The sequence below is a fragment of the Zonotrichia leucophrys genome, chromosome 18 (assembly GCF_028769735.1).
Source record: "Zonotrichia leucophrys gambelii isolate GWCS_2022_RI chromosome 18, RI_Zleu_2.0, whole genome shotgun sequence".
Taxonomy (NCBI): domain Eukaryota; kingdom Metazoa; phylum Chordata; class Aves; order Passeriformes; family Passerellidae; genus Zonotrichia; species Zonotrichia leucophrys.
Genome location: NC_088187.1, coordinates 5,317,111 through 5,340,855, shown reverse-complemented (window position 1 = coordinate 5,340,855; position 23,745 = coordinate 5,317,111). Strand labels below are relative to the sequence as shown.

The following is a 23,745-nucleotide window of genomic DNA, read 5'->3' as shown; positions in this document are numbered from 1 at the left end:
CAGCCAAAAGTCCTGCAGGGTTCGGCTGCCGAAAGAGGCAGCCCGTGGGCAGCAGGATGTCCCTGTCAGCACCGAGAAGAAAACTAGCAAAGAGTTCCCAGCTCTCCTCCCTGCCCCGCGGGATGGACTCAGGGCATCCCTGCTCCCTCCACAACAGATTCTGGGGCATCTCCGCGCCTCCCGGCACAGCCTTCGGGGCATCCCTGCATCAGAGTACCCCTGAACAGCCTCCCGGCCACTCAGGGCATCCCGGCACCATCCGTGACAGCTTCTGGGGCATCCCTGCACGTCCCAGCCGAACCTCCGGGGCATCCCTGCATCCCTGTACCTCCGGAACAGCCTCCCGGCCATTCAGGGCATCCCTGCACCATCAGTGAGAGCCTCTGGGCACCTCAGCACCTCCCGGCACAGCCTCCGGGGCATCCCTGCATCCGAGTAGCTCCGGAACAGCCTCCCGGCCACCCACGCATCCCCCGGCACGGCCTCCCGAGGTGTTCCCGCATCCCCCGGAGCATCCCCGCATCCCCCGGCACGGCCTCCCGGACCCCCCCGCCCCCCCTAAAGGGCTCGGCAGCGGTTTTCCGGCGGGTCCGCCCGCTCCGGGCTTGGCTTGGCCCCCCGCCCCCGCCGCGCCATTGGCCCCGCCGCCGGCCGCGCTCCGCCCCGCTGCCGGTGATGCCTCGGCCGAAGTTTTCCGCGGCGGGATCCGCACGTGGGAGCCCCGCGTCGAGCCCCGCTCCCGCATCCCCGCCGAGCCCCCGCAGCCAGCCGCGCTGTCCCCCGCGGGGGATGCCGCCCTGAGCGCGCCGGGGATGCGGCGGCAGCAGCGCGGAGCCGCCCGGCCCCGCGGAGCGCAGCGCGGAGGGGCCGCGCCGGGCGGCGGCCGCGGAGCAGGAGCATGGCCCGGGCTCCCCGCAGCCCTCTCGGGGTAGCATGGCCGTGAGCGCGGCGGCCGCCCCCGCCGCCGAGCCGCTGCCCCGCAGCATCTTCAAGAAGTTCCTGGTGATGCTCTGCTCGCTCCTCATGTCCCTCTACGTCTTCTACTGCCTGGCCGACCGCTGCCAGACGCTGCCCGGACCCATCATCGCCGCCGGTGCCGCCGCATCGGAGGAGGACGAGGGCGGCGGCGGGGAGTTCCTGGGCGGCTCGGCCGAGCTGCCCCCCTGGCAGGCGGCGGCGGCGCGGCGCAAGCGGCTCCTGCAGCGCCTGAAGCAGCGGCGGCGGCGGCAGGAGGCGGCTCCGGGCGCCGAGGAGCCGGCCGGGGGCGGCGGGAGCCGGGCCGGGGGCTCGGGCGGCGGGGCGGGCACGGCCGGCACCCTGGCGCTGCTGCTGGGCGAGGGCAGCAAGCGGCTGCCGCAGGCCATCATCATCGGAGTGAAGAAGGGCGGGACGCGGGCGCTGCTGGAGTTCCTGCGGGTGCACCCCGACGTGCGCGCCGTGGGCGCCGAGCCGCACTTCTTCGACCGCAACTACGAGCGGGGACTCGCCTGGTACAGGTACGGCACGGGCGGCGGGACGGGCACGGGGATGGGATGGGGATCGGGATAGGGACGGGGATGGGGATGGGGATGCAGCCGTGGCCGAGCCGCCAGTGCCCCCCGCTGGCCGCCGCTCCTCGCTCCCGAGCCTTTCTCAGCCCCGCGTTCGTTCCTCCGCTCATGGAGCTCTTTTCCCCGCAGTCTCTCGCTCCACCCGTTCTTCCGTCCCTGCTCTCAAATCCTCCTGCCCTCCTCTCACGGCTGTCCTCAGGACCCTCCTGTCCCTCTCCCGGGCTGTGTCCATTCCTCAGTGCCCGCATCCCTCTCCCGGCTGTCCCCATTCCGGAGTGCCCCAGGACCACCAGCGCTCCCGGGGTCCCTCCGGCGCTCCCCGCTGCAGCCCGGCTGTTGCCTGCTCCAAAATCCTCCAACCCTCCTGTCCCCGCATCCTTCTGCCGGCTGTCCCCATTCCTGCGTGCCCCAGGACCCTCCGGTCCCCATTCCCGAGTGCCCCAGGACCCTTCTGTCCCCGCATCCCCCTCCGGGCTGTCCCCATTCCGGAGTGCCCCAGGACCCTCCCGTCCCCCGGCGCTCCCTTCTCCAAAGGGAGAAGCGCTGAGTGCCCCGCTGGCCTGGGGACTGCACGGGGTTGCTGAGGCACAGCTAAACCCTGCCGTGAAAAGCGCAGCCCCTCAATATCTTTATGCTCCCCCAGCTCTTTGCCAAACCTGTGGCTGACCGCTGAGTCTCAGCCGAGCCCCGGCTGCCTCCCCATCGCCTCCCGCCGCTCCCAGCCCGGCGCTGCAGAAGCCACTTTTCCTGTAGTCAGTGTGGACTACTTTTCCTGTAGTCAGTGTGGACAAAACCCCCTTATTTCCCACGTAAATGTTTCGGCATCCCACTAGCGACTAACCAAAAATGTCACTTTGAGGAGCACACCCCGCATGCTCACCTCGCCTTTGAAATACCAGCAAAGGGTTGATCGGGTGGTTCTTGCAATGAATTAGTGTTTTGTTAAACAAACCAGTAAATGTGAAAGCCAAGAGGGTTCTTGCTGAAGTTGTTCAGGTCTTTTTTTTGTTGTGTGTTTTAAAGTTAGCAGAGGAGCGTTTTCCCGGCAGCTTGGTTAGGGTGAGAGTGAAACTGCTGTCTCCAGAAGTGTGTCCTGTGTTTGTGGCTCTCTTGAATGAACAAGCAAACAGGAGAGGATTTGGGTACCCCTGGAGTTTGTTTTACTTTCACATAAAGCCTGGCTATTAGCAGAGAGAAGAGGATTTTGGCTCAGCTTGTGGTGACAGCATTGAAATGTGGAGTAGGGTAGTACTGGCAGTCCGAGTGTTGATGTAAAAGTCTTAACACGTGGAAGGGATGAGCTTCCTTGTGTATATGCCAGTGTCAGAAACACTCTGGGTTCCTGCAGCCTGCAAAGTGTGACTTCTCTTGAGAAGGAAGATTTCCTTTTGTGTGGGCTGAAGCTGTCTGCAAAATTATATTTTTAGTCCGTGCTTATCCGATTTCCACATGCTGACCCTGTGGCAGAAAGGAAACGTTAAAAATGAATCTGAAAAACCTCAAGAACTCTAATCAAGCCTTGACTTTGAAAAATAAACACATGGCTGTGGGGTGGCATCTACTGAAATTTATGGTGGATATGCAGAAAAGCTCATTTGTCAAAGATGCTCTGGAAGCTTTGAGGAGCAGATGGCAGTGGGATAGACAGACCTGTTTGTGGAGCAGTCCTGAGCGAGGAGTGCAGACCTAGACAGAGGAGGAGCCACAGGCATTTAGGGCAGGGGATATAATTTTCCAGAGGTTTGGTCTTGATCTTGCAGCTCTTTTTGCCTGGCTGTGCTGCCCCGTGTGCTGTTTGTGTAATCATTATGTTTTAGCAGTTGGCACATGAGCTCTCCCATTAATTGCTGCAGTTTGTTTGTTCTGGTATTTGATGTGCTGAGTTCAGTTTCATCTTTTTTCTTTTTTTTTTTCTTTCCTTTTTGTTTTTGTTGTTTTATTAGCCCTGTGGAGGCTGAGGTACAGTGAATTCTTTGTGTGGGATTATTCCTTTGAGACCTAATCTTGCTGGCTTTGCTTGTGTGAGTAATCTTTGCTAACACAGGATGGCAGAGCCGTGGTGCCAGCACTCTGGTCACCACTCACAAATACTCATTTACAAACCTACCTGTCTGTCTGCAGGCTTTGTTGTGATCTTTGATGAGGGTTCAGGGCTGGGGAAATGGCCAGATGTTTGCCAGAGGTCCCCATTCCTTATCTTTGCCATCAGAGGCTTAGGTTTCATGTGTGCTGCTGTTTCCCAGCAGTCAGACTAAACAGGTTTAGGGTCATTACAAGGTATAAACACTTGGGTTTGTTTTCAGTGCCCCAGGAAGCCAGCACAGGCAGCCAGCACCCAGGGAACAAAAAGCTGGTGGCTGATGCACAGATTGAAGGGGCAGCCAGCCTGTGGAGCTGTCACAGGGACAGGCTGGCTGAGGGGTTTTGGCCATGAGGAAAGCCCTGATTTTCCCTGGAAATAAAAGAGCTGCTCCCTTAGCAGGGGGAAGGGCTGGGCTGTGCCTGCAGCAGTGGTGATGCTCCTGGAGCAGCCAGCCAGGTGTGCCTGTGGGGTTTGTGAGGTGTTCACAGGGGGCTTATGGTGAGGGAAGAGATGAGCATCTGACTCCATGTTTCAGAAGGCTGATTTATTATTTTATGATATATATTACATTAAAACTATACTTAAAGAATAAAAGGAAACGTTTCATCAGAAGGCTAGCTAAGAATAGAAAAGAATGAATAACAAAGGCAGCTCTCTCAGACTCTCTGTCCAAACCAGCTGGACTGTGATTGGCCATTAATTATAAACATCTAACCTGGGCCAATCACAGATGCACCTGTTGCATTCCACAGCAGCAGATAATCAATGTTTACATTTTGTTCCTGAGGCCTCCCAGCTTCTCAGGAGGAAAAAATCCTAAGGAAAGGATTTTTCATAAAAGTTGTCTGTGACAAGGCTTGGAGACATGCAGGTCACCTGCTGGGGTGCATGGAAACATCCTCCAGGGAATAAAAGGAGTAACAGTGCAGCCCCTGGTCCCCTGGAGAAGCTGACTTTGTGAAATCCATCCGTGGGATTTCATTTGGTGAGTGTGACACCTCCGTGTGTGGGTTGAACATCAAGGGCAGTTGTGTGCCCCAAGGAGCTTTTTCTGCTTTGGGTTTGAGTCCCCTCGTGCAGTGGGGACAAAAGGAGGGAGGGGACAGCCCACAATGCTGGCATTGACTTCAGTGCTGAGCTGGCTGCTGCAGCCCTGAACAAGGCTATTGAGCCAGCTGGGTTCAATAGCAGGTGAGCACGGGCTTTAATAGAGTTCAACTGCCAACCCCCAGCCCAAAACGGCTGCACAGCCTGGGGAAAACTCCCAGGAACAGGGGCTGAGCCAGGCATGGAAAAAAAACCCCTGGATTAAAGGGAAATATCTGTGTTTGTGGCTGATACTGCGAATGTGGCTCTTTCCCTCTGATCTTTTGTTAGTCTGCACTGATTGAGCTGCCTGTTGGAATGCCATTATACTGTCACTCAGCCCAGGAACATTTATTTCATATGTTTTAATCTCCCTGCCTCTGTAGCACCGATGCCACTTTCACTAGAGTGAAGCCGAGTTAATGTCATTAGATTACATCTGATGCAGGGGAAGATGAAAGATAATTCAGAGTTACTCCGTCAGGTTGGGAGTTTAAATATCTCTGCTCCTCAGTGCTTCCAGAGCTGGGGAGTTCTGACTCCTAATTAATGTCCTCTTGGGATTTATTTCCAGGTGTTTTTTGTGGTTTTTTTTTTTTTTTTTTTTGCTTCTTTGTAATCTAGGCAATGACATTTCTGAGTCGGGGGGAACAGAGAACACCTCAGATGCTGAAGGGGTCTGAGATGGAGGAAAGGGATGGGTGGGAGATTCGCAGAATCGAGTGAAGGTCTGGAGAAGGGGGAATTTTGGGGATCCAGCTGTGAGCAGCTGGATCCCACCTTGAGCTGTGTCCCATCCTCTGTGCCTCAAACCAGGGTGAAATCAGAGCCTGATGGGGCAGGAGGAGTCAGGGACTTCCTATCCCTGATGGAGATGGAGTCAGGCTGCTCCTGGGGCAGGGGTTTGAGGTCTTTGTGATCCAGCAGAGCATTCTGTGAGTGAATTATTGTGGGAGGACAGGAGTGTGTGGATGATGTTGGAGGCACATCAGGGCAGTAAATACAATTTATGGAAGGTGGAGCAGGACTGGGTGGCCTTCAGGAGGAAAACCCTTGTTGCAAACCCCCCTGTGTGAGGGAGATGCTGCTGCAGGAGTTGCCTTGAAGGGATCATCTCCCCACCTTCCTTCTGCAAGAAGCACCAGCTCAGCTCTGTGCCTGTGTTCAGGGTGTGCCTGTTTTATTGGACATTAAACCAGTTTGGGTTTTCCACTCCCAGTTGCAGGTAGGAAGGGCTGGTTTAGCAGCACCTTCTCCTTGTCCTGGGAACATCTCATCCCATCTCATGTCCCAAACACATTTGACTCACTAATGGCATCAAGCACAGCCTGGAGCAGTTTCCCTGGAAATTGCAGCCTTGCACAGCCACATGCTGAAGAGGATCAAGGTCCTTGTTTATTTATTAGCTGTGTAATCAAACACCTCCTGAACTGAGCTGGCAGGGCCAGGTACTGTATAAAAAGGAAACAAAAGGTGGTTGTGGCCCCAAAGTGCAGCTAATTCAGTGTAAACAGCAGATGGAGATGGGCTGAGCCTGTGCTGGGTCTCCTGGGCAAGGAGTCCCTGCAGGTGGAGGATGAGGAGGGTCTGGGGGTGGCTGAAGGGACCTTTCTGTGCTGAGGAAAGGAGCTGGAAATGCTGGGGAAATCAGGGCTGGGAAGACACTAACTGGTTCTGGTGCTCATGTGCTTTGCCACTGCCTGGAATTGGATATTCCAAGGGTTTTCAGCAGAGATCTGAAGCAGTTTGGAAGTTTGGGGAGGTGTGGTGTGCCTCAGTTTGCCCAGGGGTAAAGGAGGAGTGGCTGCAGGGCTGGAAGCAGCAGGGCTGTGGTGGGACACATCTCTGCAGCACAGAATGAGGAGTCACAGGCATTCTGATGGGTTAAACACCACCCAGAGCTGCTGGGTGGTTGTTGGGATCTCTCGCTTGTCAGAGTGACCCCAAGAAAAGTTGGAAAGTCTTTTTTCCCAGCCCGGCACTTGAAGAAGGAGTCAGGGCTCTTCATTTCTCGGTCTCAAGGTTGTTTATTGTATCTTATCTATAAAATTCTTTCTCCTGCCCTGCCGAGGTCCATCCAGCAGGACAGTTCCAGGCACTCTGCCTGCCCCCGGGGCAGCGTTATGTCTTTATACTAAAAACTACATTCACAACATTTACAATTACTTCCCAATACCTGTCACCTGTGTTAGACAGTCAGCTTCTACTCTAAACCAATCTAAAAGTGCCAACATCACAGCAGAAGATGGAGGCCAAGGAGAAGAAGGAGAAAGGCTGGACATGCCCAGATCCCTCCATCTTGCCTCCTGAACCCCCATACCAGAAACCCCAAAATCTACTTTTCACCCCATGATAACTTCACTATTATTCTACCTAAACTGTTGTGGCTTGTAAATTACCAACCATATAAGCTTGGTAATTTGCTCCATGGGTCATAACCAAAAACCCTGAGGTGTTTTGGGCTCTGTGCCAGGGTCTCTGAGCCCCCTGGCAGGGGTCTTGGCTGCTCAGGACAGCCAGAGGGATGTCCTGGGTCCTGACAGGTGCTATTTAACCCATCAGAAACCTTGGCACAGCTTTGGCTGTCCCCTTGCACCTGGATGCACCTCCAGGGATGGCACTGCACAGACACTCCTGCAGAGATCTCCCTGCAGAGAACTGGGCTCTTTCCCCTCTTACTCCTTAAACAGACCCCAAAGAGTTATTGTTTTTTTGGTGGTTTTTTCCAAGCATTTTGTGTCTCTACATATCCCTTCTGTTTTGTGTTAATGGAGGAGATCATATCTGGGGTTTGTGTCTGTTCCTGGTGATGGAGTGAGCTCTTGAGTTGGCATATTAGGAGAAGTCAACCACATTCCTATCAGAAAGCACCAAAATAAATACTTCAGATTTCACTGGACTCTTCTTTCCAGATGCTGTGGTCTGAGCAGGGGAGTCTCAGAGGTCTGTAGCCCATCCTCCTCTTCAGTGCTGCTCCACACCCCAGTCCTGGAGAGAGCAGCACCTTCCTCACCCACAGTGGCTCTGCTGAGATGTTTGCAAATAAAGCTCCCCTGGCCCTGTCTGCTGGTGCTGAGCAATTGGGAAAGCATGGCCTTGGCTGTCCAATAAGCTGTCAGTGAAACTCTCAGAGCCAGGTCTCGTGGAGAGCAGCACAAAGCTGCAGCTGGCTTGGGTGAGAGCTCATCTATGGCAAAAATTGGGATAAACTTTAGAGAAGCAGCAGATTCACCTGCTCTAACCACTCTGGTTGGGTTTTGTGAATGTCCAGCTGTGCTCCCAGCCTGCCCTGCTGCCCTGGGAGTCTCCTGGGAGTCATTCCATGGACTGTGGGAATCGGGGCCATGCCCTGGCCACACCATCCCTGTCGCAGACATCTTTTCATTAAAATTCCTTTCCTTAGGACTTTTCCTCCTGAGAAGCTGGGAGGCCTCAGGAACAAAATGTAAACATTGATTATCTGCTGCTGTGGAATGCAACAGGTGAGTCTGTGATTGGTCTCATGTGGTTGTTTCTAATTAATGGCCAATCACAGTCAGCTGGCTTGGACACAGAGCCTGAGCCACAAACCTTTGTTATCATTTCTTTCTATTCTATTCTTAGTTAGCCTTCTGATGAAACCTTTTCTTCTATTCTTTTAATATAATTTTAATGTAATATATATCATAAAACAATTATCAGCCTTCTGAAACATGGAGTCAGATCCTCACCTCTTCTCTCATTTAAGAACCCCTGTGAACACCGTCACACATCCCCACCACGATGTCTTTACCACAGCCCAGCTTGGGTTTCACCTTTTGAAGTTTAGAATAGGAGCAGAGAGGTCTGGGGAGGGGGAAGGGAGCTGGTGCACGTCCAGAGAGTTCAGGGCAGACAAGCAGTGATAGAAAACCTGAGAGCAGCCCCCTGTGTGAGGCAGGCATTGAAACCCCTGAGCTGCCGATGATGCTTTTCCCCTGGAGGATTCTGAGGTAACCCAAACTGCTTTCACAGGGAAACTGCAGATGCTGGAGAGGGGCAGCAGGGGCAGGGTGTTGTGGCCATAAATCTTTGGAAATTCTCATTATGTGCAGGTATTATGGGAGGGGAGTGAGTTAGGTCAGTTAAATTTGTGTTGCTGGTGTTGGGTACTGGTGTTAGCGTTCAGGAACACATAATCACAATAATGATCATATGCAGGTGCTTTTATTGAAGAGCTCTGGGTGTCGGGTACAGACCCAAATCTGACTCCAACATGGCTTTGGGATGAACATGTTTTATATTCTATCATTATATAACTTTCATGTTAATTATTAAACTTATATTGTTCTATTGTATACATAGATTTCATCCAAGCATGGGCTCCTCGTGGTCCTCCTCAAACTTCTAACATAGTTTCTCATGATTCTTCTTACGATTAAACAATAATTATATTTAATTACTAAACAATCATCACATCTAACAATTATATCATTTATCATATACTGCTTATGCAGGTGCAATTTCACATGATCTGGCAAACACAAAGCCTAACATTTTCAGAGCCTATTTTTAACATTTTTCCAGGGCCCCACTAAGTCTAGCTTTTTTCTAATTCCCCAAATTTTATGATTTGAAAACCTTTTACTATCACTGGGGGCCATCCCAGGGATTGTGACAATGGCTGGGGTTTCTGCCTTTCTCCTGCATAACCCACCTCCTGAGAAATTCACTTTTCCATGGTTTGGGGTTAAACATGTTCAGCTGCACACCCACCTGAGTCCTGTGAGCAGGATGGTGCTCACAGTGAGGGTATAAATAGAGCTGCTCGAGGAAGTGAATTATTCCTGGCATTTCTTCCGTCGAATAACGGGATTCTGCAGCAGGAAATCTTTCAGCAGAAGGAATTGCTGGTTCCCTTCATGCATGGCAATGCCATCCTTCTTGCTTCCTGGAAGTGAGGAGCCTCGTTCTGTGCTCCACCATCTGTTGCAGGGTTTGAAGATCCCTGCTCAGACTCCCCCAGGCTGCTGGGTTTGTCTCTGGTGGGAAATAGAGGGGGAAATTCTCCTTCCTGCTGCCCCAGGGGAGCTTTGGAAGCCTCCTGGGGTTGTTTTCCCCATGGCCAAGGGTCACATAAGGAAATCCCCCTGGGGTGATTCCAGGCATCTGGGGGCATTTCTTGCACCAAACTCCTGCAGTTTCAGTGGGATCCTGCTCTACCCCTTGTCTGCAGCTCCTGAGCACAGCTGCGAGCTGGGATGTTAACAGCTGGATCATTTCCATCCACAGCCACCCTCCTCACATCATCCCCTGGGGAGAGATGTTCAGGTTCACGTGCAGCATCACCATGGGAAGCTGGCTCTTTATCAATTTAATTATTTATTTCTCTCTCCAGCGGGGTCTTTTTTTCATTAAAAATTGCAAAAAGCCAGGCTGTTCTGCCATTGCCTGTTGGAAGAGGGCTCCCTCCCATAAACCAAGCTGTCTGGGGAAGCCTTTTATGGAAAAACACCAGATCAATAATTGTGCCTTCTGTGTTTTGCCATGTGTGGCTCTGTGTGTTCGTATCTGCAGCTTTCAACTCTCAGTGTTGCATTTTGTCATTACCATTTCACTTCTGCCTTCATCATCTTATCTGGTAACACAGAGCATCTTTTGTCGTTATTTAAACACTTTAGCACAGACTGAGCTGGACTGTTTGGGAAGCCTGATTACAGAGAGAAATCCCAAGAATTGGCTCTGTAGAACAAGTGAGGAAACATCTGGATTTCCCACCTGTGTCCTGACTCCTCCAGCTCAGAGTTAGTGAGTGAAAGGCTGGAGATGTGATGCCCAGGAGAGATGCTGTGCCAAGGAGGTGCCCTGTTGTATTTGCAGGGATGCCCTGATGAAGGAATGAATTATGAATCTGACTCCGTGTTCTTAGAAGGCTAATTCATTATTTTTATAGTACTATATTATATAAAAAAACCTAAACTATATTATACTAAAAATACAAAAAAAAACCCTTACTAAAAAAAATTTAAAAATACTAGAAAAACCCCCTTACTAAATACTGAATAAAAATGCTAAAAAAATTTAAAAACTCTTACTAAATGCTAAAAAAATACTCAAAATTTTTAAAAACCCTTACTAAATACTAATAAAAACTCGTGGTCTTTCTAGAGTCTCGACACAACATTAATTAATAAAACAACTTGCACTAAAATTTAATAAAACAATCTCCAAACACATTCCACAGATAAACACAGCACAAAAAAAGAAAACCAAATAAAATAAAAATTATTTTCTTTTTTTCTGAAGCTTCTCAGCTTCCCAGAAAAAAAATCTTAAACAATAATTTTTTTTTCAAAATATATAAGTACCACAGGTGTTCAGTGTGCGCTGAGCTTCCCTTGGCACCAGGCACATCTTCCAGGCTGCTGCTTGTGCTGAAGGTCAGGAAAAGTTCCTCTGACACCTCTCACAAGAGTTGAGGGTGCTAATCCTCATGTCTGGGCTGAATTCCATCTCTGGTAATCCTGGTCTGTGTCCCTAGAAATGAGCTCTGCTGTTTGAGCTGGCTCCAGTTCCTTTGTTCCCTGCCCATGGGCCTGCTGGCAGAGCCCCACCACAGGGCTTGGGGTGCTGTGCTTCTGATTGCTGAGAGGTGGATGTTCTGAAAGCCAGTTTGGGTTTTTCTGCATGCAAAGCTGCGTGTCACAGCAAGGCACAAAGTGAATATTGCACAATTATCCTCCTGCACTGCTGAACTCTGCTGTGTGAATGTGACTATTTGCCCTTAGATGTTTGCCTGGCGTTCAGCATTCTTGTGCGTGTGTGGCAAAGGTTGTTAGAGCCTTCATCACCTCTAAAAGGAGGATAAAAACACAAAGGGAAAATCTCAGTGCCTGCAGCAAGCAGAGCACAGGCAGTGACATGCAGAGTGGGGTTTGGGGCTGTGCAGGGCTTGGGGAGCCCTGGCTTGTCCTTGTTTGTGGGAACTCAGCACTCAGCACATCCCTTTGGACGTCCAGAGTTGCCAAGAACCCCGTCAGGGTGCTTGGAGACCCTGGCATGCTGCCCAGAACACCTGGAGACTTGATTTTTACCCCTGGAGCAAGTTGCCAACTTTGTATGAGGACCTGAAAGTCACACAGGTTTCAATGGTGTAATAGTAAGATATTCACGGGGTGAAAAGGCAGATATTGGGATTTTTGGTATGGGGGTTATGGGGACAAGATGGAGGGATCAGGGCGTGTCCAGCCTTTCTTCTTTCTTCTTCTTGTTCTCCATTTTCTGCAGTGATGTTGGCACTTTGGGATTGGTTTAGAGTAGAAGTGCACTGTCTAACACAGGTGATGGGTATTGGGAATTAAGTGTAAATATGTTATAGGTAGTTTGTAGTATAAAAGGACAACACAGAGTGCCTGTGGCTGCCCTGCTGAGCAGATCTCGGCTGGGCAGAAAGGAAATTTTATAGATAAGAATTAATAAACAACCTCAAGACCGAAAAGTGAAGAGTCCAGACTCGTTCTTCAGTTGTGCAGGCCGAACCAGAGACATCCTGCACATCTCAGGGCAGAGAAGATCAACAGCAACCTGAGATTTGTTCATTCCAGGGAGGTTTCATAGGGTGGTTTCTGAGGCACCCTGTCATCCCCCTGCCCCTGCTCCCCCTCTCAGGTCTCCATCTGTCCCATCAGCAACAGGTTGGAAAGAAGCAGAATTAGAGACTTCCTCAAACAGTGTGAGGTTAAGCTGTGAAATTGGCTGCCACGGGAGGTTTTTAGCTAGAAGAGTCTGAAAAGTGCTTGGCAAAGAACAATGCACCAGGAGCTGCTGAGTGTGATGGACCAGAAGCAAAGCCCAGCTGAGGGAGCTGCCAAATCTTACCCTGGAGGGACCCATGGTCTGCTCCTGCTCCTGCTGCAGGAATTATCTTGTGGATCACAGGGTGACCCAGGGAGCCTCATCCTCCCAAATGTTACTGAAGGGGAATTATGGCTGGTGTTGTTTTGTGTTTGTGCTGCCCCCAGATGAGGAAGGAAGGAAGGAATGATGAATCTGACTTCATGTTCTCAGAAGGTTAATTTATTATTTTATGATAGTATATTATATTAAGGAATGCTATACTAAGCTATACTAAAGAATACAGAAATTATCACTGGTTGGGGTCTCTGTACAAATCTCCTGTACCAATGGGACAGGACTGCTGGGAACGTGCTTTGAGCTGTTTTATTTTCCAGCATCAGTCTCATTACATGGGTATGACAATGGGGAGATGCCAGCAGCTCACATCCCAGGCAGCAGACACAGAACTGAATGTTACAACTTACTTTAAAAGCTTTTTGACCAATCACACAAAGCAAAAGCACATTGACAGTAGTTCCATCCAACCACTATAAGCACAGGTACCTTTGGTTAAACAATGCTTGTTTATTTTAAATACAATACCTGCTTGTGAGCCTTAAAACACAATGCACAGAGCTCCATTATTAAGCTTAGAACTTCCTAATATCTCACTGATAAACTTTTCTGTAGTTTAGGGAGTTATTCTAGACAAGGGTTAATACACAGACCATTGTTCTATTTGTCCTGACTTTTCTACTTCTTACATAATTTTTCTGCTGATCAATCTCATGGCTCCTGCTTAGCTCTAATCACAGTTCTGCTGTCTCTGAAGCCTGCCTTTTGCAGCTTTCCCAAACCCCTCTGATTTTATGGATTCCCACAATAAAGGATACCTACAGAATGATAAAAACATAATAATGAAAACCCATTACTGTTTCTAGAGTCCTGACACAGCTTGGCCCTGATTAGCCAAAAAGTGAAAACGACTCACAGCAGAGTCCAATGAAACAATCACCTGTGGGTAAACAATCTCCAAACACATTCCAAAGCAGCAAAACACAGGAGAAGCAAATCAGATAATTATTGTTTTCCTTGTTCTCTGAGGTTTCTCAGCTTCCCAGGAGAAAAACCCTGGGCAAAGGGATTTTTCAGAGAATGTGAATGCCACAGTGTTGTTTGGTTAAAAATTCAAGTTGCTGTGCAGGGAGGAATTTTCCACTGCTTTGCACCATGGTGTGGGTAATTTGGGTAGAAATGACCCTCAAATCCCTGCTCCCTGCCAGCTCTTTTGGTCATTAGCCCAACCTGTGCAAACCTGCCAGGGTTTAAGGGCTGCCAGAGGTTCCTGAGCAAGTACAAAAACCCCAAAACAATCCATGGGTGGGTGTGAATGGCTGAGAGTCAGTGTGTGTCCCACAAAACACCAAATGTTTCTTGCCCAGCTGCTCTGTTGGGCCCTCCCTAGGAGCAGGGATGGGATTTTGTTGGGCAGCTGCAGAGATGGAGGTGCAGGGGCCAGCATGGGCATTGCCATGGCTGGGACAGCATCTTCTGTGTTGTGTCCAGAGCAGCTGAGGAGGCTTTGGCACACACTCAGCTGGCTGGTGGTGAGAAGGGCCTGATGAACTCACAAAGCTGAGCTCCCAAAGCAGCTGGGAGGGCTGGGACTGGCTTTGCCTGCTCTGTGTTTGCTCTGACCACAGGCAGACACAGAAGGTGCTCAGTCTTGCACAAGGAGTCACACTGAGCTGAAATCTTGTTTTTACATGCCCAGGGTGTGATCCCTGAGCAGCCCAGCACAGCACCCAGAGCTGTTTGTCACCAGCTGTGATGGTGCTCTGCCTGCTCCTGGCTCACCACAGAATCACAGAATAATGAGCTTGGAAGAGACCTCTAAGACTGTAGCCATGATATTTTATGAATAATCCTTTTGCGAGGATTTTTTCTCCTGAGAAGCTGAGAGATCTCAGAGGAAAAGAAAAACAATAAATATCTGCTGCTGTGGAATGCAACAGGTGCATCTTTGATTGGTCCTTGTTGGTTGTTTCTAATTAATGGCCAATCACAGTCAGCTGGCTCAGGCTCTCTGAGAATCACAAGCTTTTGTTATCATTCTTTTTCTTTCCTTTCAAGCCTTCTGATGAAATCCTTTCTTCTGTTCTTTTAGTATAGTTTTAGTATTATGTATCTATCATAAAATGATAAAATATTATTATTTTTATAAAACAGAAATATTATATCTGTATTATTATACATATAATATCTATATTATTATAAACATAATATTTCGATTATTAATAATAGAAATACAATTACTATTTCATTATCATAATAAAATATTATTATAATTTCATACTAATTATTATATTAATAATATAAACATTAAGACAAAAATTATTGTCTTATTATATTATAATGTATATTATATATAATATATATATTCTATGACAATATATTATATATAAATAGATCAATATATAACGATGTAATATATGTTATGTATTTATATATAAAAACATATAAAATATATACAAATATAAATATAAATATATATTGTATATTATAAATTGTATATAGTATATTAAATGCATTTATATTTATATTTATATTTATATTTATATTTATATTTATATTTATATTTATATTTATATTTATATTTATATTTATCAGCCTTCTGAAACATGGAGTCAACATTCTCATCTCTTCCCATGTCAGGACTGGGAAATTCCCACATAAGATCATCGAGTCCAACCTATGCCCCAACACCTCAACCAGACTATAGCACCAACTGCCATGTCCAGTCTTTTTTAAACACACCCAGAGATGGTGATGCCACCACCTCCCAGGGAAGAGCATTCCAGTGCTTTATTATTCTTTTGGTGAAAAACTTTTTCCTAATATCCAACCTATCCCTTCGCTGAGACAGCAGTGCCTCCTCTGGAATAGGCTTCTGAGGAGTTCAGCAGGCAAGTTGGAGGCGCTGGGGCAGGGAAGGGCTCCCAGGCTGACCCAGATGCAGAGCAGAGAATTAACGCAGAGTTAATTGAGTTTGACCGTGCCCGGTGCCCCGGTGGGGTCAGCCCCAGCCCTGGAGCTGCTTTGTTTGCTGTGGGACAGCTTGAGCTCTGCCCTGCCTGCACGGGGGGCCGTGGCCCCCTGTCACATCCCGGGACCTGCTGTCCCCGTGGTGTGATGTGACAGCTCAGTGAGCTGTGAGCTGTGCCTTTGGGCGCTGCACTGTGCAGTTCACAGCTTCATCTGCTCCCAGCCCCCTGATTGCACTCGGGCTCTTTGGCACAGGGACAGCATCTTGGGATTGCTGCTGCTCACAGTGACTCTGAGATGTGTCACAAAGTCTCTTTTCTCAGCCTGGTGGTCGAAGAAGGAGTTAAAAGTCTTCTATTCTCTTTCCCAAGGTTGTTTATTGTTTCTTATCTATAAAATTCTTTCTTTGGCCTGCCAATGTCTGCTCAGCAGGTCAGACAGAGGCACACTGGTGTTATATTTTTATACTAAAAACTACGTGTGCATTATTCACCATAACTTCCCACCTATCACCTGTGTTAGACAGTGAGCTTCTACTCTAAACCAATCTAAAAGTGCCACCATCACAGCAGAAGATGGAAGACAAGAAAAAGCAGGAGAAAGGCTGGACATGCCCAGATTCCTCCATCTTGCCTCCTGAACCCCCATTCTAAAAACCCAAAAATCTATTTTTCACCACGTGACAAACTAATTATTATTCTACTTAGACTTTCGTGGCTTGCAGATCCTCATATAAGGCTGGTAATTTTTCCATGGGTCATAATCAGAGGCACAGGGGTCCTGGGCTCTGTGCCAGGGTCTCTGAGCCCCCTGGCAGGGGTTTGGGCCATCCAGGACAGCCAGAGCTTTGGGGAGAGATTTACAGCTCAGCTGGGGCAGGGCTGTGGGTCAGAGAGCTACAATGATTTCCTGGTGATGTTCCTGCTGGAGAGGATGCTAAACCAACGTGGCAGCTACAGATCTACCTGCACCCCCAGCTTTGGAGCCAAGTGAGGGCAGGGACAGTGGGGACACCCCCTGAGCCCTGCTCTGCACAGGCACAAGCCTTGGGTCACCCTGACATTGCTGACTCAGCCATGGGCCCTTCCCTCTGCAGAGATTTCCAGGAATGCTCTCCTTAGCATCTCCCACTAGGCAAATCACAGCCAGCACATGCTTAGGGAGAAATTGGATTTACCCTGTAATCTAATCAATGTTAAATAACAGTAATTCTAACTCCGAGCTCCGTGTTTAAAGTGCTGTTGGTCTCTGGGGTTCACTGGAGTTATTTAATCTAATGAAATCCCATTACTGGCTCATGAGGGTGCACCACAGGATATCCTTCCTAGGAAGGAAGGCAATGGTTAAAGAATTGGGACAAATATCCAGGGACAGATATCCAGTAGGGGAAGGGGCTGAGTGCAGTAAGTTGGGGGTTTCACCTGGCAGGAGCTCAGAGCACTTTGGCTGCATCACTGCAGTGGTGCTGTCATTGCTCAGGACATGGTGGTGCCCAGGTTCCTCCTGTCACCTCCCTGGGCAGGCTGTGCCACCTGGTGCCACCTTTTCCCTTTTCCTGGCCCCTAACCCATCTCAATACCCCACCCAGCATCACCCTTGCTGTGCTTCCTGCAGTGTTGGGCTCTCAGCACTGGCTGTGTTGGACTTGGATAGAATCAGAGAATCACCAAGGGTTTGGTTTGGAGTGGACCTTACAGAGCAGCTCCTTCCAATCCCCTGCTGTAGGCAGGGTCACCTCCCCTAGCCCAGGTTTGTACCAGCCCCATCCAGCCTAACCTTGAACACTTCAGGGATTTCAGATGTTTCCCCCAAACCTGCTGTACTTTCCCCATTTGCATCAAGCAACTTTTCCTAATCTGCTTTACAGAGGCACATAGGAGCTCTCCCAGGTCACGTTTCCCAGCTGGATTTGTGACAATTTCTGAGCCTTCAATCAATTCCATCCCAACAGAGTCAAGCTGAGCCCATTGCACCAGTTGCTTTCCTGCATGCTGAGCTCATTGTATTCAAATATCTTGGAATTCTCTCAGCAGAAGGCAGGGGCTGTGCTGCTGACAGATCCTGTGCTGGGGGAGTGTTCCTTCCCCTGCAGCACGTGCTCCAGTTTCCCTTTATCACTTCTTTAATAAGGCTGATATTTACTCTGCATTGCTCATTTGCTGCCAGAATTGGAACCATTAGAGCAGCAAGTGATAATTAATTACCTTTAGAGCAGTGTGGGGTGGCCCAGCATGGTGCTGCCCCAACGGAGAGGGATCAAACCTGATTTTGGGGTGTAAATTCCTGTCTCACTCTATTCCTCACTTTCTAGGACAGCTGGGATGGCTGTCAGGGGTGCTCAGCATCCTCTAGAGGAAGGATTGCACCCAGAGGTGCTGGGAGAGGACATAGCTGGCTCAGTGGCAGTGGATGGGATGGGAATGAGGGGTTGTGGCTCTGGGCTGCTGAGTTATCTTGGGACATCTTCAGAGCTGCCCATCCCCAAGGAACAGCTTGTTTCCTTGAAAACCATCTCCGTGCTGGAAAAAAACCCCAAACAACATTAAAAAGGAGCAAGTCTGGTAATTTAATCATGTTAAGTGCTCCTAAAATCACGTCTGCACTGCACAGCAGCATGCCAGAGCTCTCTGGAGGAGCAGATGTGGCAGGGTTGGGTGCAGAGAGATGGGGCTGATGCCTCAGGTTTTGGCTTTTCTATTTTTCACATTCTGTGCTGCTTTAGTGTGTGGGTCTGGGTTCACATCAGGGGATGGTGAGCTCTGTGCACAGAGCAGGGAGACAGAACAATTCCTGCTCCAGCTGGGCACCAAGGACAAATGATCCAAATCTCAGCCCAAGAGCACAAACAGCGTGGGCTGGAGAGAGAAAAACAAGGATGGGACTTTATAAGCTAAAGGCATAATTAGACAATTAACTCCAAGATGCAAATAGAGCAGAACTGATCGAAGTGAGAGACCCTGTGAACACTTGTGAATTTTGGGACCATTTTGGTTCACCTTGGGTGCAGCCCTGGTGTGGCATATTCACATGGCCTCTGAACCAAGAGAAGCTGTGAGACAAGCAGAGAAGAAGGGAAACACAGTTCTTATCTCGCTTGCTGTGCCTGTGTTGAGCCAAAGCAGAATGCAATATGGAGATTGTTTACCCACAGTGAGGATGTTTTGTTCCCTTGGCCTGTCAGGGCCAGGTGTGTGTGTGTGTGTGCATCAGGACTGTCACGGGACAGTCAGGACAGAATCAGAGATGAGTGCAGTTCTGAGCAGTTGTGAGCAAGAGTGAGTGCATGGCAGATTCAATTTAGATGAAATGCACATAGTACAGTATAATAAAGTAATTCTTTAGCCTTCTGATGATGGAGTCAGATGCATCATTCTCTCTGCCCTTCGTCGGAGTCGCCTTTGATTTACCATAGCCCTGGCTGGGCTCTTGTGCTGCCAAGGTGGATCCATGGAGGAGATCCTTTTACTAAATCCCTGCTTTATTCTCTAACTCTGCCCAGCCTCTGCTGCAGCTCAGCCTTCCCCAGGCATCAGGGCAAAGGATGGAGGAGTGAGGGTGAGACACTCCCCGTGCTTTGGCAGCACTGCAGGGGCAGCCCGGGTCCCCTGAGGGGTGGCTCTGTGTCCCCAGCCCCTGGGGGAGGCTGGCAGCGTCCCCTGGCCCTGGGCTGGCCTGGGAGCAGGGGCAGAGCTGGCTGTGCTAACGAGGAGCTGCAGTCCCACCGTGCCTGTGCTCATTACGCACGTCCCTTTCACACCGCCCTCATTATTCCCCTGCTATCTAGTGTCATTAAGATATCAAGTTCATTTAGGTACATCCACATTGGCAGTTTAATTATGTCTGGGTACTACTCTGTATTTTATTCATGGACTATCTGGGGGCGGTTGTCAAACACAAGGCCAGGAGATAAAGGTTTGGTGGCTGCAGAATGCTAATGTCCTGCTGGCTCCCTTTTGACAAATACACATGCCAGTTATTGCCAAACTGATTATTTCATTCATTAACACCACATACATCAGCTCCCTTCACCCAGCATTATTGTGTACATTCATCTTTTCATAAACAATTACCTGACAAAGTTGAGAGGGGCAAGGATTGGGGAATGAGAGCTGTGCTGGGAAGTTGTGGTGTGGGTTAGGAGCAAGGTGCTGGGGGTGTGCAGGACGCTCCCTGAGCGTGATGGCTTCATTAATCAAATTAGGGACAATGGCATGTCACATGTGTGCCCTGCTTCCCAACAGCCTGCTTGTGCTGGGCTCCCTCTTGGGCTCCCTCAGCAGTTTGTGGTGATGGGGTGGGTGAGGCCCAGGGGACCCTGTGGGAAGGCTTGGAAAGCAGCCAGACCATGACCTGCATTTCTCATTATTATTATTTTTATTTTTAGTATTATCATTACTATGATGAGGACTATTTGCATGAAAACAAACATTCTTTGTTTATAGTTTCTGTCTTTTTTCCAGCTTCCTCATACTGCTTTTTCCAAAATTGGAACCATTAGAGCAGCAAGTGACAATTACCTTTAGAGCAGTGTGGGGTAGGAGCCCAGCGTGATGCTGCCCCTAAGGAGAGGGATCAAACCTGAATTTGGGGTGTGAATTCCTGTCTCACACTGGAGCAGCTTCCTAGGGACAGCTGGGATGTCTGAAGTTGGAATAGGACTAGGAGTGGTGGTAGGAATGATTAGGACATCACAAGTATGTAACCAGCTGGGAACAAAGCCCCCACCATGATTGCTTTCTGCAGTTTTTGACTGTAAAAGCTGGAGATGGAGAAAAAAAATAGCAAGGAGATGAGAGCAGTGAAGAGTAACCAAAGTCATGAAATAAGTGAATCCTGAAGCTTTCCTAGAGATGGTGGTGAGACCCTGTCGCAGACATCTTTTATGAAAAATCCTTTCTTTAGGATTTGTCCTCCTGAGAAGCTGGGAGGCCTCAGGAACAAAATGTAAACATTGATTATCTGCTGCTGTGGAATGCAACAGGTGCATCTGTGATTGGTCTCGTCTCATGTGGTTGTTTCTAATTAATGGCCAATCACAGCCCAGCTGGCTCAGACTCTGTCTGAGGCACAAACCTTTGTTATCATTCTTTCTTTTTCTATTCTTAGCCAGCCTTCTGATGAAATCCTTTCTCCTATTCTTTTAGTATAGTTTTAATATAATATATATCATAAAATAATAAATCAGCCTTCTGAAACATGGAGTCAAATCCTCGTCTCTTCCCTCATCCTGGGACCCCTGTGAGCACCACCACAAGCCCCACCAGAGGGACCTGCCCAGAGGAGATCATTCCCATCTCCAGCACAACCCCTGTGGAAGGGGTCAGCCCTGGAGCTGCTCCAGCCATGCCCTGGAACACACAGCCCCATGTTTTCAGTGAGGTGTCTTGTTTTATTTCCTCAGATGCTTTGTCCCCTCAGCTGTTCCCGCAGGCAGACTCTCCCTGGTGTGGAGGAGCAGCAGCTGCAGGAGGCCACCAATAGAGCCAGGATCAATTCAGCCTCTCACTCAGGCAGACACGCTCCAGAAGCAATGCTGCAGGGGTCACGCTGCTCCAGTGCACCATTTGCAAACTAAATAAAGGATCTGAGTGAGTTTTAAGTGCCTAACTCCCTTAGGCCCCTTTGGAAAAAGCCCCACTGGAGTAACTAAGAAGCTTTCAGTGTGCGTTTGCAGGAACATTAATCCCCCTTGCTATGTCAGCTCTCTTTGATCACACTTCAAAACCTTCATCTCCAGGGGTCCTGTCTGGGCTTCCCAAAGTGGCTTAAGGGCAGAAGACCTGGGCTCCCAAGGCTCAGGATCCTTTTCCAAATCCCCTCACGTTGGAATGGAGGGATCACACCATGCCAGGGGTCCCCGTGTCCCCCTTCCCTGCAAGGTGGGACCCACCATGGGTGATGGGTGAGAGTTGTGGTGGGTTTAAAGTCTCAAAAGTGTCGGCCTGGGCTTGGTCAGTTCTGCCTGTGCTTCCTTGCTGTTCCCAGGGAGGTGTGATGGAAGAGAAAGGGACTTTTGTCTTTGGATGCTGAGAAATGAATGGTGAAGGAGGGCTGGTCTTGCCAAGCAGGGCAGGGCTGGAAAAGGAGAGGCTGGAGTCACCTTCAGGAGCTGATCTGAAACCTCCAGCCCATGCTTAGAGCTGGGTGAGGAGCAGCAGTGTCTATTGACCTGGATCCAAATGACCCAAGTTGACTTATGAACTTCATGTCAATAATTGGGGTTTTAGTCCATCCATATTCTGGAAAACTCTTTGTTTTCCTTCCTTCCTTCCTTCCTTCCTTCCTGCAGAGCAGAGCTGGCTGCTGTGCCATTCAGTCCTGAAATCTGCATCTGCTGCAAACTAAAACTCCCTGTAATATGTCAGATGGCTCTGGTAGTGGATCAGACAGTGATGCATTCCCTGGAGAAGGTGGAATTGCTGAGCTCAGGGAAGAGCTCTTGCTGTTGCAGGATCTTGTGAGGAATGGCCAAATTCCCTGCCTTGGCCCTTGCCTTGCCCAGAACTTGCACATTAGGCCAGGAAAATTCGTTTTCAACTTTCTGGAGACTTTTCCCCCTTTTGCACCTGACTGCTTTGCTCTGGGAATGAAAGTACAGAGCCCTTTCCCAGCCATTAAAGTTTCATTTAGCAAAAGGACAAAGAACTGGCACAGGAAGGATGAAGAACCACTGCAAGAGTAAACTTGTGTGACTCTATGTATTTTAGATCACAGCCTGAGGTCAGGCTCCCTTTTCTGTAATACAAATAAAGGGGTTTTGGCCATGCAGCAGCAGGAGATGTGTAGTGACACATAAAAAAAGTCACTTCTCAGCATAATTTAAGGAACAGCCTCTGTTCTCAGCAGTGAGGTCTTTGAGGTGTCTGGGTGTTTCAGAAACCCCCAGCAGGCACAGATACACACAGATGTGCACTCAGCATCTCCAGCAGCCCAGGGCATGCCACAGGAATTTCCAAAATTTATCATAATCTCTGCTGAACTGTTGAGGACTCCACAACAATATTCTGGCTTGCAGATCCTTTTGCCTCTGTAAATGAGGAAAATCCATCTCCCTGCTCCCCAAACCCCAGCAGCCAGTTCACAATCTCCAGAGACACAAGGGTGCCCAGAACTCCCCAGGTGTGGCTGTACAGCCCAGTGGGTCCCAGCCTGCTGCATCCACTGCCCATTTCCAACATTATTTCCAATATTATTGTATCAGCTGCCTTTATTTAGGTGGTTTAGTCCCTGCACTCATTTTCAGTCTCTGAGATTTGGTGGCATTTCTTCAGAGGGAAGGAGAATGGAGGAACACTGGTTTTGTTGGGATTTTTTGGTTTTTTTTCACAAGTCACCTCCATTTAGTGTTTTTTCCTGTGTCTTTCCAATTTTCAGGCATTTTACTCCCCTTTACGTTGTCTGCAGCTTCTCAACCCCCACCCCTGTCTCCAGCTCCATTTCCCACCCCAACTCCTCTCCTTCCTTCTCCTTTTCCATGGCAGGAGCAGTGAGTGTGCATGGCCTGCCCAGGCACCAAGGAAAAATGAGGCAGACATGGAAAAGGAGCAAATTGCATTATTATGTATTGCAGGCAATAATGCAGCTCCCAGGGGACAGAGATAATGCAGTGAGAGACAAAGGAACAAGAGTTTTTGCTGGCCTGAGCACTCACTTGATTGTGGCCTTTCTGGAATTATTCCTGACTTCTGCTGGGTGATTGTTTGTGTCACCCTTTTGACTTTTCACTTTTGTCTGGCTTGAATTGAGCCCCAGGGCATTGTATTTGTGGGGTGCCCTGTGGCAGGAGTGATGAATCTGGCTCCATGTTCTCAGAAGTCTGATTTATTATTTTATGATACTATATTATATTAAAGAATGCTATACTAAACTATAATGAAGAATACAGAAAGGATACTTACAGAAGGCTTAAAAGAGAATAAATTAAAAACTTGTGACTCTCTCCAGAGTCCTGACAAAGCTTGGCCCTGATTGGCCAAAGCGTGAAAACAACTCACAGCAGAATCCAATGAAACAATCACCTGTGGGTAAACAATCTCCAGACACATTCCACATGAGCAAAACACAGGAGAAGCAAATGAGATAAGAATTGTTTTTCTTTTCTCTGAGAAAAATCCTGGGCAAAGGGATTTTTCCAGAGAATGTGAATGCCACACGATGGTTTTTGCTGGCCTGAGCACTCAGTTGATT

At 48.9% G+C, this 23,745-nt stretch overlaps 1 protein-coding gene across 1 annotated transcript in view; it reads left to right on the top strand.

The window, feature by feature from the left end:
• The first annotated feature begins 851 nt into the window (after window positions 1-851).
• LOC135455340 (heparan sulfate glucosamine 3-O-sulfotransferase 3A1-like) overlaps window positions 852-23,745 on the top strand; it is a 34,759-nt gene continuing 11,865 nt past the window's right edge. The window contains exon 1 of the mRNA XM_064728485.1: window positions 852-1,496. Coding sequence (XP_064584555.1) covers window positions 934-1,496 — 563 coding nt within the window. The 5' untranslated portion in view covers window positions 852-933. The remainder of the gene's footprint in view (window positions 1,497-23,745) is intronic.